At 35.5% G+C, this 12,357-nt stretch overlaps 1 protein-coding gene across 3 annotated transcripts in view; it reads left to right on the top strand.

Annotated features, from left to right (window-relative positions):
• ROCK1 (Rho associated coiled-coil containing protein kinase 1) overlaps nucleotides 1-12,357 on the top strand; it is a 148,923-nt gene that overhangs the window by 112,306 nt on the left and 24,260 nt on the right. For all 3 annotated transcript variants that reach the window (XM_045065422.1, XM_045065423.1, XM_045065421.1), the window contains exons 19-22: nucleotides 1,649-1,809; nucleotides 2,863-3,047; nucleotides 4,773-4,842; nucleotides 6,939-7,033. In XM_045065422.1, coding sequence (XP_044921357.1) covers nucleotides 1,649-1,809; nucleotides 2,863-3,047; nucleotides 4,773-4,842; nucleotides 6,939-7,033 — 511 coding nt within the window. The remainder of the gene's footprint in view (nucleotides 1-1,648; nucleotides 1,810-2,862; nucleotides 3,048-4,772; nucleotides 4,843-6,938; nucleotides 7,034-12,357) is intronic.

Genomic DNA, 12,357 nt, shown 5'->3' with positions numbered 1-12,357 from the left:
GAGCTAGAAAGAAATGGACATACAGAAGGTAAGAGTTGGTAAAGAATTGGATGGAAAGAGGAAAAAGAAGGAATCAAGACTCAAGCTTTTTAATTTTAACAGCCGGACAGATGTTAATACATTCTGACTTTGAGATGACTTGAGATTGGAGGGGTTTAGGAGGGGAGGGAAATAAAGTTGTTTGTTTAGATATGTGAACTTTGAAAAGCGTATTAGATATATAGGTGGAGACATCAAATAGTCTATGTCTGGATCTCAGAGGTGAGGTACAGTTCAGGAGCCATACATATAGAGCTATATGGAGAACTTGATGAGATCAGCTAAGGGAAGAAAAAAGGCAGAATAGAAAAGGAATCATAAGGAGCCCTTAAGGTAGCCTAACATTTGGAGGTCAGATAAAAGAGGAAAACCCAGCAAAGGAAGCCAAGAAAGAACAGCCAAAGGGGTCACAGGAATGCCAAAAGAGTATGGTATTAGAACTTGAAGAGTATTAGAAAAGTGAGGAAGTTGTTCAGTATATTGAATTCTGTTAAGGTCGGTAAAGATGAAGACATGAACATTGTGTGTCCTCTGCGTTTTACAAGGTGGACGTCGTTGGTTATCATACAGAGCAGTTTCAGTGGAATGCAGGAGATAAAAGCCAAATGGAAAGTAATAAATGGGTAGTAGATGAGGCATTGGAGACAATAAATGTAGATAACTCTTTCAGAGGTTCATGAACAGAGATGGATGGGAGCTGAGAAGGGATATGAGATCAGTAGAGGATATTTTAGGAGGGGAGATAATAAGATTATTCTGTTGATGGCAGTGATTCATTTGGAAGCAGGTAATTGTTGAGGCAGAGAAGAGATGAAATAATTGAAGAAACAGAGTCCAGAACAGAAGTGGATAGATTTATGTTTGATTAGAGGTGGGAATTAAGAGGTGATGATTATTGGTGTGGCTAAGTTGTTGGTAGGTTTGGGGGGAAAGATGAGGAAGTTCTATTCTAATGGTTTCTGTTTTATCACCTTGAGGTCACGCTCTGAGAGTAGAAAAGCAGACTCATTAAGTTTGAGTCATTTGGTGCAACTTAGTAGGTTTAAATGCAACTTAATAGGTTTAAAACCTTGGAAATTTAACCTCTCAGAACTTTAGTTACCAAATCTCAAAAAAGGAGCCTCACTGTAGGCTAATATCTTCTGCTAATGATGAAAGTAGGTATTATTATACTACCATGGAATCTTGTTTATCAGAGATGCATAAATTAGAATTCCTATCGGCCTTAAGTCCACTGTTCTGGAACAATGCAAGGTAGAGATGAATAACCACTGCCTTACTTTTCTGCTTTTATCCGCACTACCCCCATTTTTCTTATTAGTTCACTTTTTTCCCAGCTATATTTTCACCTTCTGGTCTGAAAATGGCTCTGAATAATTTCTCATATCATTGGCATGGGCTGGATTTAGGAGTTTTATTACTTTATTACAATTTATAACTCCCTTCCTTTAAAGATCCTACTATACAAACAATTCAAATAACATTAGGACTTCTATAGTGAATAGCTCTATTAGAATCCCAGGACAAAAACAGTAGGGATTTTTGGCACCAATTTGTTTTATACAGCCCATGAAAATGAAAATATGTATAACTTTTTTTTTTTCCACAGAAATGGAAAAAAAGCTGAAGGAAGAGAGAGAAGCTCGAGAGAAGGCTGAAAATAGAGTTGTTCAGATTGAGAAACAGTGTTCAATGCTAGATGTTGATCTGAAACAATCTCAGCAGAAGCTTGAGCATTTGACTGAAAATAAAGAAAGGATGGAGGATGAAGTAAGAAGAATAGTACTGGTTTTATTCATCTTAAAAAAGAGAAGCAATCATAAATTATGACTGAAAAGTTATTTTCTGTAATTTAAACACCGTCGAGAAGATTTGAGTGAAATAACCTGAATGTATATGTATTCACTGCTCTGAGGTCACCACTACACCCTTACCTCCTAGGATTTTCCTCTACAAATAGTTTAGTGAACATTCACACCATAAGGTCTATGTCATTTTGCACTATGACAGTACAACTCTGTAGAAGTGTTTTAGCTCCTCCCCTGAAGAATCTGACCATCTGCTTTTTTTTTTTTTTTTTTAAGATTTTATTTACTGTGAGAGAGAGAGAGAACCCACAGGAGCAGAGGGAGAGAAAGAAGTAGACTCTCCGCTGAATAGGAAGCCCCAGGCAGGTCTCAGTTCCAACCCTGGGACCATCACCATTCTGCTTTTAAAAAACAAAAACAACCTTTACTGTAAAGTTACCTCGTAATCCCAAAGAGGCACAGTTGCTCTTAGATTTCAACAAAAGTGTTAAACCACAGAGTTTTGACCAGTTTATATTGATAGAAAGCACAGGGTACACTTTTAGAAAGCGGTAAATAAAAAGATAAAATGATATTATATCCTTGTGGTTTATTATAGGAGGGATGAGATATTACCATTATTTAATTATTGAGTAAGACCTCAAAGGTTAATTGTCTGAGAGTCAGAAGCCAGAGTTGGTAAAGGGAACATTATCAGTGGTGATGATAATAAAAGAGTGATTAATGAGCGAAGTGAAGTGTCCTTACCTAAAGTGAAGGACAAAAAAGGACTTGATGTATCCAGAGAAGAAAAGACTTATTGAGTAGTAATGGGAAACTTGGGGACCGAGGTATTGATAGTCTTTAAACTTAAAATGGGAGGCTATAGGTGAAAATACTTTTAGAAAATAAAAGTACCTCTCTCCCTTTGCACTCTCCCCTCCTTGCCCCCCATTCTCTCTCTCTCAAATGAATAAGTCTAAATAAATAAATAAATAGTGAAATTTAAGATCCCAATTATTTTTCTCATTCACAGGTTAAGAATCTGTCCCTTCAACTGGAGCAGGAATCAAACAAGCGGTTGTTATTACAGAATGAATTGAAGACTCAAGCATTTGAAGCAGACAATTTAAAAGGTCAAGAAAAGCAAATGAAACAGGAAATAAATACTTTATTGGAAGCAAAGAGATTATTAGAATTTGAATTAGCTCAGCTTACAAAGTAAGTCTCAAAAATAACATTTTTCTTATTTGTGTTATGTATTTGCTTATGTTTGACATTTTCTGTGTATAGAAATATTGTATTTGGAGTTTGTGAAAGGAAAACTTCAGAAAAATTCATTTAGAGTAGAGATCGTTAAAAGGAGAAAAAAGGAGATTATCAAGACTACTTAATGACTTTACCATAAAACCAAAAGCTACAGATTTGGCATATGATTTTCATACCTACTAGACATGTTTGTTGACACTTGAATTACAAAAATCAGGGACAGGGTTCAGTACCTTATGGGAAATGTTCAGTGTTTCTTTATTCTAGAAGCTAGAGTTAGACATGATGACCCTGTATCTGTCTCTTTTTGTTCCTTCGGTTCATCTCCGAATGCAAAGTACCTTTTTTTCTTCCACTCTGCGATATGATGTGTTCGTTCGCTTACTTGAAGTGGAGACAAAGCAAGGTGTCATTATTGCTTGCAGAATTTGTATAAAGACATCCTTCAGAAATTTAATGTCAAAGATGTGTGTATCTTATGCCAAGTCATGTGTTTTTATTTCCTTTGGGTTTCTATTAAAATATCTTCCTTTGACACCTTCATTTACAACATAGTAATGCTTGAATAAAATTGTCGTGTTTTGTTTTGTTGCATTTATTTTGGCGAAATTCTTTTCTGCCTTTTAGAGCCATCATTTTTGTGTAATGTGTTTTATAGTTCTCCCAAAATAACTTTCACTCACCATTCAGTGAACATTTATTATGTCCTTTTATCAACCATATGCCTTGGTAGATACAAAGCTATTGCTGTCTAATATGAAAACCTAGCAGATACAGACACAATTGTTTATCCTTGGCAGTGTATATCTGTGGGTTGCATTGTCAGGTAACAGATAACTGTCTTATCTGTTTCTGAGTGAATCATGTTCACGTGTGTATTATATATATGTAGATGTGTCTGTGTTCCTTCTCCTTTATCAGTTATTGTTCTTGCCTCCTTTCTTATTCCTTACCTGGTTTTTCATTTCCAGCCCCATCCCCGTGCTTTTTTGGATATCATGTATAGTACTATATGTATATGTAATGCATAGCATATGTAATATTATTAATATTTATTAAATATTTTCATGTCCCCTCTTTTTATTTGCTTACTTCACTACATAAGACACTTAAAATGTATCCCTAAAGGACACCTGGGTGACTCAGTCAATTAAACTTCTGCCTTCAGCTCCGGTCATGATCCCAGGGTTCTGGGATCGAGTCCCGGGTTGAGCTCCTTACACAATACGGAGCCTGCTTCTCCCTCTGCCTGCATCTCCCCCTGCTTGTGCTCTGTCTCTCTTTTTGACAAATAAATAAATAAAATCTTCTAAAATTAAAATAAAATATATTCTAAGAATGCTTTTCTCTATAAAAATTTATCATTTTTATAGAAGTATCATTTTTATTGTTGCAACTTGGATTAATCCACAATTAACATTCTCCTAAAAGTCACCTTCAGTAGAAAACAGTTTCCTCTACTTTGCATGGTATCACTTTATAAGGAACAAAATGGAACCAGACAGCATGATCTGACAAATAGAATCATAAAAGTAATACTTTGTAAGAAAATACAGTTTTTAAAAAGCAAAGGTCATTTTAGTAAACATTTTTATTTTTAGCAACTTTAATTAATAGAGAATAATATAAAGCCCAATGTAAATAGCACTCATTTACTGTTTTCTCTTTTACCTGAAGACAGTATAGAGGAAATGAAGGACAGATGCGGGAGCTACAAGATCAGCTTGAAGCTGAGCAATATTTCTCGGTAAGAATCATTTTTAACACTTCGCTTGGAACAAGATATTAAGATTTTTAATGTGAATTGTGACATTTTTTCAAATGACCATGAACTGGTTTTCTCCCCCTTTTAATCTCCCCATCTCTACATTTCATTTCTGAATCTGAGTTCATGGTCTGTGTAAGTTGTAAAGAAATTACCATTTTTGTGAAATATTTCTAGAATTGCTTCAAACTAAAGCTATATATAAGACTTCATTAAGGGGTGGTTGGAGTGTCAGTATTTTCATGCATGGTTCATGTATGCATGTTACATTTGTAGGTATAACTGCATACAGTTATAGGTAGAGTTAATGCTCAACAGCTGTGGTCTTGTTTTAGCTCCCTGTATGCACTTCATGTATCTGTTTTGCTTTTTCCTCTGTAGAAGTCGTTCTAACTCTTATTGGCTGCAGCTTATTTTCACTACTACTTTAACATTTATAGCCAGTGCTTTGAGATTTTATTAAAGCTGCTGCATTTTTTATTTCTTTTGGTTGCCAAATTTATACTCCACCATTTCAACTTAACATTTACCTAGCTTCTCCATTACTATTAACCCTGGCAGCTGCCTTTTCTACAAGTCTTAAGTGCAGTTAAGTGAGAGAGTTTGAGTTGTATTGGTGAACATGTCCTAGAAACCAACTGAACAATATTGGAAATAATTATTTCCTTAACAAAGAAACTGAACACTAGTAGAGCTCTACAGAACTTTTCACATGATCAGAGCTTCATGGTGTACTCTGCTCCTGTCCTAAATAAAAACATGGTGACTGACTTTCTGTTTTTTGCCTGTTTCTTGACTTGTTAGACTATCACTGAAATATGTTTTTAAATTATAAAAAAATTTGGTATTACTGAAAAATTTTTCCTTGGGTAGAGATTAATCTTACTTGTTCAAAGACCACTTCTGCAGTGGTGTGTAATACCATGCACACTTTCTTGTCCATATACTTTCACAGAATAATCTAATACCTCTTTTATTTACATTCCCATTGAAAAATTTGTACTTTTCTCCTAGAGAAGTGCTATTTCTTAGAGGGATAAGTAAGTTCACAGTTTAAAAGTAATTCTCCATAGCTATTTGCTGGTCCTTACTATTTTTTTTCCTTATCTTATATATGAAAAAGGATAGTTTACAAAAAAAGACTGCAGAACTGGAAGTTCCCTTTATAATCACAGCACCTTAACAGAACATGGGTCTAATGCTCCCTCATATCTGTTAAATATTTGTTGTTGGAGTTGGCAAAAGCTGAATGAATTTTATAAGGACCATTGTTCTATAATAAGTATGTATTACTTGTTAGCGGAATGTTTGATGAATCTTGTTTTGGTATTTTGTTCATGTCTCTCAACCGCCCACTCAATCCCACCTACCCAAAAAGAGAAGTGGTTTTTCTAACATTATTCACTTTAAGAATTGATATAACTTTTAAATGAATAGTGCTTGCTAAGTTTCTTTATAATGTTTTCCCAAATCAATATAATATTTAATGTCCTTGAGATATAATTTCTATACAGTTACTCGTAGCAATTTAAAGTGTATGTTTTGACAAATGTGTATACTATGTGACAACCACCAAAATGAACATGTAAAACCTTCTTTCACCACAAATTCCCAGTGGCCCTTTGCAGTCCCTCTTCCCCACTTACCTCTATTTCCAGGTAACCACTGATTTTGCTTTCTGTCACAATTGACTATTTTTACCTGCTCCAGATTCCACATACATGGAATCATGCAGTATATAGTCTTTAGCACCTGTTTTTTTTTTTTTCACTCAGCAAAATATTTTTTAGGTGTATTATGTAATTTGTATCAGCAGGTCATTCCTTTTTATCATTCAGTATGGATACTCCACAATTTTTAAAATTCATCTGTTGATGAACCTGATTGTTTACAATTTGTGATAAGGCTGCAGTGAAAATTCATGTACAAGATTTTGTGTGGATATATGCTTGCATTTGTCTTGGGTAATTACTTGGGAATAGAATTGTTGGATTGTATGTTGTTTAACTTTATAAGAAACTACCAAACTTTTTAAACTCCTCATAAACATTTCTTTCTCCCAATCACTTATTTTGCAGACACTTTATAAAACCCAGGTAAAGGAACTTAAAGAAGAAATTGAAGAAAAAAACAGAGAAAGTTTAAAGAAAATACAAGAACTACAAAGTGAAAAGTATGTCATCCATTTTTCTTTAGAACAAGAATCACTATTACATCATAGCATTCTTTAAGTTTAAAAATAGAGAGTAGATTTGCCATTATTCTGATGGGAATGATACAGCAAATCTCATTAGGCTAATTCTGAACAAATCAAACTAAATTTAGACTGATTTTTCTCTTTATGGTGAAGAAGTCCTACATTAACGCTATGGTAATTGTACAGAGATTTGGTAAACTCTAAACATTAAATTGTTTTCAAGGGTCTCTCAATCTTTAAACATCTATTTGTATTTAAATAGTTCATGCTGTACTTGTAAGTCCTTCTTTTATGCTATGTAAAGGTATTTAGGGTCTCCCTTTTAGTTATTAGGCAGGTTAAGTTCCATTGCATATCTGCTTAGGGCCTTAGAAGAAGACCTAAAGCTATTTAAGTATAACAACTTCTTATAGCTAGGTGGAACAGATATTAAAACTAGTTTTCTGACATTTTTATATTCTCTTTTCATGTAGAAATTTTAAAAATTTAATCATTTTATTGCTGAAACCAAAAATACATTAAATATTGTAACATGCACAGATCTATGAATTATATGACAAATGTTATTATAATTACCACCCATGAAAGAGAACCTTGCTATCCACTTTAAAAGCCCACTGTATTGCCTCTTCTTCCCCCACCACTAAATAATCACTATCGTAACACTTATTTGTTGATGGAACTGGGTCATTTTTCCTGTGTAATTTTCCTCAGTTGCACTGATTTTATTGATTCCATTTCCACAGTTGAACATTCTTGTTCTGTGTTTCCTGCAAATCTATGGTTAAATCTAGAACTGTGCTATCCAATATGATAGCCCCTGGTTTTATGTAGCCATTTAAATTGAACTTATTATTTAATTTTATGTATTATGTATGTATGTATAATATGTAATTTTATGTATTTTATGTAGCCATTTAAATTTAAACTTATTTTTAAAAATTTAAATTTATTTAAATGAAGTTTAAAATTTAGTTTTTCAGGTGTACTAGCCCCATTTCAGGTGGCCAGCAGTCACATTTAGCTAGTGTCAACCATATTTGACAGCACAGGTGTACAGAACATTTCTATCCTCATAGAAAACTTAATTGGACATCCCTAACTGGGAGTCTTAGTCATATTCAGGTCTGATTTATACAGGGGTGAAGACTGCCTCATACATAATTGTACCGTCTGATTGTTTCTTTGTGTTGTTAACAACCATAGGCACTTAGTGCTTAGATCTTTAATATATTTAGTGGTATCTAAGGTAGGAGCAAAGGTACATTTTCTGGTTAGTCTCTGTGACAGTGATAGACCCCTGTTATAGTCTATTGCCTATCATTTGTATGGTGTCTGCAGTGTAGTATGCAGTCCCATGTTGTGTGCATTCACTGTAAAGAGAGCACCCAATCTTCCACATGCCATATTGTTCTATAGGGTTGATAAGTTTGCCCTTGTTTGATCTATTTAAAAGAGATATACTGATCACCACTAGTGTGGTAAGTACTATGCTTCATGCCAGTGATATGATCATTAGTAAGTTATGGTTCTTACCCTCAAGTACTTCAGAATCTAGTCAGGAAACAAATGTAATTAAGGTAAGTGTCTATAACAAAGTGCTAGGAACTGACAAGGTAGTGTCTTAGAAAGCTTCATTCTTTGAAGTGGAGAATGGATTAGAGGCAGAACTGGCGGATACAGGAAGTTGAATTATGTAACCATTGGAAAATCTAAATGTAAAATTATAGTGGAAGTTGACAGTAAAAGGAGAGGCAAGTACATGGGGAAAATAGGAAGTAGAGGCAATAGGACTTGTAGATTTAGGAGTGTAGGGACAAAAGTTGGGGAAGATTTCAGGTGGGTTCTCAAGTTTTTGACCAGGGAAGTTGGGGTGATGGTAGCACTGGCCCCTGAGTTAAGGAATGCCAAATTTGTGAAACAAGGGGAGACACGATTTTTTCCATTTCAGACCTGTTATAGGCAGTGCCTGTGGGTTGTCCCAAGAGAAATGGTTCTGAAATTGCTTCAGAGCTCAGAGAAAAGATAAGGAAGGACTTGAAGCTGATTTGACAGTCATTGTCATATACTGAAACAGAGATAGATGAGATTTGTTAAGGTGATTATGTACATCAAAGTTTATTAACTCATGAACTTACAGTACCACCCATTTACCTAATTTGAAGCTAGTTGGGTATGTTCAATGTGTAAGTTGTATTATAACAAACTGAGGAATTCATCTCAGTTTTAACCACTTGCTGCCACATGGTAACATTGATTCAGTATTACAAGATCTGATTTTTCAAAAGGAGCCAGAAATCTGAATTTTATGTAAAATGTTGGCCCAAATTTATTTTAATTGTATGTCTGGAGGAACACTTATGTGGACTCATTTTACCCTCTCAGGTAACAAGCTATAATCCCTACTGTAGGATGAGAAGATGTAAAGGCTGATGATAGACTTCTAGCACCTTTACTTCCAAAGAAAGGGCAGAGGAAGGGAATGTAAGAAGTAACCAGTAATACAAGGGGAAAACAGAATAGGATCACAAAGTCTAGGAAAATAGAATACTTCAAAGAAGACAAAGTGATTTAAAGTGCCAAATACTCAAAAAGGTCAGGTAAAAAATAAATTGTCCATTATATTTAAGGTTATTAGTTATTTTGTTGAGAACAGTTCCTAAATGGTAATAAGAATGAATATAAGGGTAAGGGTAGAAGTGGAGACCAAGCGTAGACAGTAGCCCTATTTACCTCCTACCGTTCAGCAAACTAATCAGTTACTCTTCTGCCTCAGGGCTTATGGACTTGCTCTCCCCTCTTCCTAGAACATTTTTCCTCTGAGTATCCACATGGCATGCTCCTTCACCCTCTTCAGGCCTAGGTCTAAATGTCATCTCAGAGGGGCCTTCCCTGAATATCCTTCCTAAAATTGTGCAAACTTCCCCACCCCACCTTGCTGCCCAGTTTAGTACTTCCTTACATGTTTTGTTTTTCTCTGTAGCACTTTTCCCTTCCCAGTATATTATAGCATTTGGTGACTTACTTTACTTACTGTTTTTCTCTCTGCTATAACTTAAGCTCAGCAAAGAAAGGAATTTTTAAATGTTTTGTCCTTAACTCTGTTTCACTGTTAAATATAGAGCACCTGGAATTGTACCTAGAACATAGTAGATGGTCAGTAAATATTTCTTAAATTAAAAAATTCAAGAAATATGGTTGTTGAGGCAAGGAGATAGAACAATAGCTAGAGGAGAAGTTGAAAAAGAGCCATTTCTTTTTAAAGATAGCAGAGATTTGAGCATATTTAAATGAGATATGGGAAAGATACCAGAGTGGGGAAAGTTACACATCTATTCATTGACTGAAACAAAATTTCTGAGCACTTTCTGTGGGCTGGAGACTTCAGTACTGCAGTGAACAAGAACAAAGCTCCTGCTTATAATCTTATAACCTAGAAGAAAAAGGAGTCATTAATAAATTGATTTCATTAAGGAGGCAGGAGAATAAAGGTGACAGATTGGCCTTAGGCATTGGTAAAGACAAGTCTTTTATTTATGGGGAGTTGTGAAGGAAGTTGAATGGCTATAGCTGCAGACAGTTTTACCCTGAACCATCTTATTGTTTCTTTTTTTTCTCTTGCACATATGCATAGCCAGGGATAGAACTGTAATTTGGGATAAATAGGTTTTCTGGCATTTTATATATAACTTAGATACATTTACCTGAATTTGCTACAAAGCAGTAAGCCCAGGTAGGAGTACATTTGTCAATCTCAAACCTTGTGTTATAATAGCCCAGAACTACCGCTAGGATCATAGACTTAATTAACATTGGCAGTACTTCCTATCTTTTCCTAACATACTAACTTCTCTGCACTTTGAGATAGCTATTTCATATCTTCTGCTTTCTCCTCAGATCTTCAGCAACCTGTCCTCATCCTCACACTCAACAAACGGCCTTGCTTCCTAGAAGTTGAGAACTTCTGCTCTGTCCCACCCTCATAGCTACTAACCTGTCTTCCTCTGTAGCTATAAACCCTGCCTTCCTTGACTGATGTAAATAAACAAAATGTGCTTTTAACCACCTCGATCCCATTTTCTGCCTACATAAAAATATGACTTCAGGAATCCTCACCTTTCCTGGGTTCATTTTTTTCCTTCATACAGTAATTTTCATTGTTATGTAAACATACATTAAACATCTTTGTAAAAAATAGCCATCTTCTAAGTGCATTTTACTTCCAGCTGCCATCCTATTTTTCTGCCTCCTTTTGTAGCAGACTTCTTTGAAAGGTGACATACCATTTATATTCAGTTCCTCTTCTCCCTTTCTCTCTCTAGCTCATTCCAGACTTCTGCACTCAAGATGCTACCAAAATAACCCTTCCCATGGTTACTGATGACTTCCTAATAGTTAAAGACAATAGTCAATTCTCAGTCCTTATCTTATTTAACAGTAGCTGTTGACATAGTTGATTACTCTCTCTTGACAAAATTTCTTCAGTTGGCTTCTGTGACATCACATGGCATTTTTTCTTACTGAACTGGCTACTTTTAACCTCCTTTGCTCCTTTGTCCCTTCCCCTCTCTGAGACCTTTAAAGTTTGGAGGGCCCAAGGGATCACTCTTTCCTTGTTCTCATCCAGCTTCATGGCTTTAAATAGCATCAGTGTACAAGCACATTCTCCCCAAATTCCAGACTTGTATGTCCAGCCGTCTGTTTGACTCCACTTGAATGTTTAATAAGCATCTCATTTGTAACATGTCCAGAAAAAACTCCTGATTCCCATACCTTGCCGACCTGCTCCTCCCTGTTTTCCCCCATTTCATTTTAGCAATTCCATTATTTCCAGTTGTTTAAATAAAAAAAAACTTGAAATTATCCTAAACTTCTTTTTTTTTTTCTTATACTCTATGTGCAGTCCATTTAAAAAGCCTATTTACCTGTAATTTAAAAGTATATCCAGCGGTGCCTGAGTGGCCCAGTGGGTTAAAGCCTCTGCCTTCAGCTCAGGTCATGATCCCAGGATCCTGGGATCGAGCCCCGCATCGAGCTCTCTGCTTGACGGGGGGTCTGCTTCTTCCTCTCTCTCTCTGCCTGCCTCTCTGCCTACTTGTGATCTCTGTGTGTCAAATAAATAAATAAAATCTTTAAAAAAAAAAAAAAGTATATCCAGAATCTAATCAGTTCTCACTTGTACCATTTTTCAGCCTGATCCATATTGCCACCGTCTCCAGTTTTGGTACTTTCATTAGCCTCCTAGCTGAGATCCTTGCTTCTGCCATTGTCCCCCAACAGTCTTATCTTAAAACTGCAGC

This window comes from Mustela putorius, unplaced genomic scaffold, assembly GCF_011764305.1.
Source record: "Mustela putorius furo isolate JIRA1106 unplaced genomic scaffold, ASM1176430v1.1 tig00003858_pilon_pilon_pilon, whole genome shotgun sequence".
In the NCBI taxonomy this organism is placed as follows: domain Eukaryota; kingdom Metazoa; phylum Chordata; class Mammalia; order Carnivora; family Mustelidae; genus Mustela; species Mustela putorius.
Note: the sequence above shows the minus strand (reverse complement) of the source record. Positions and strands in the feature narration are given on the sequence as shown.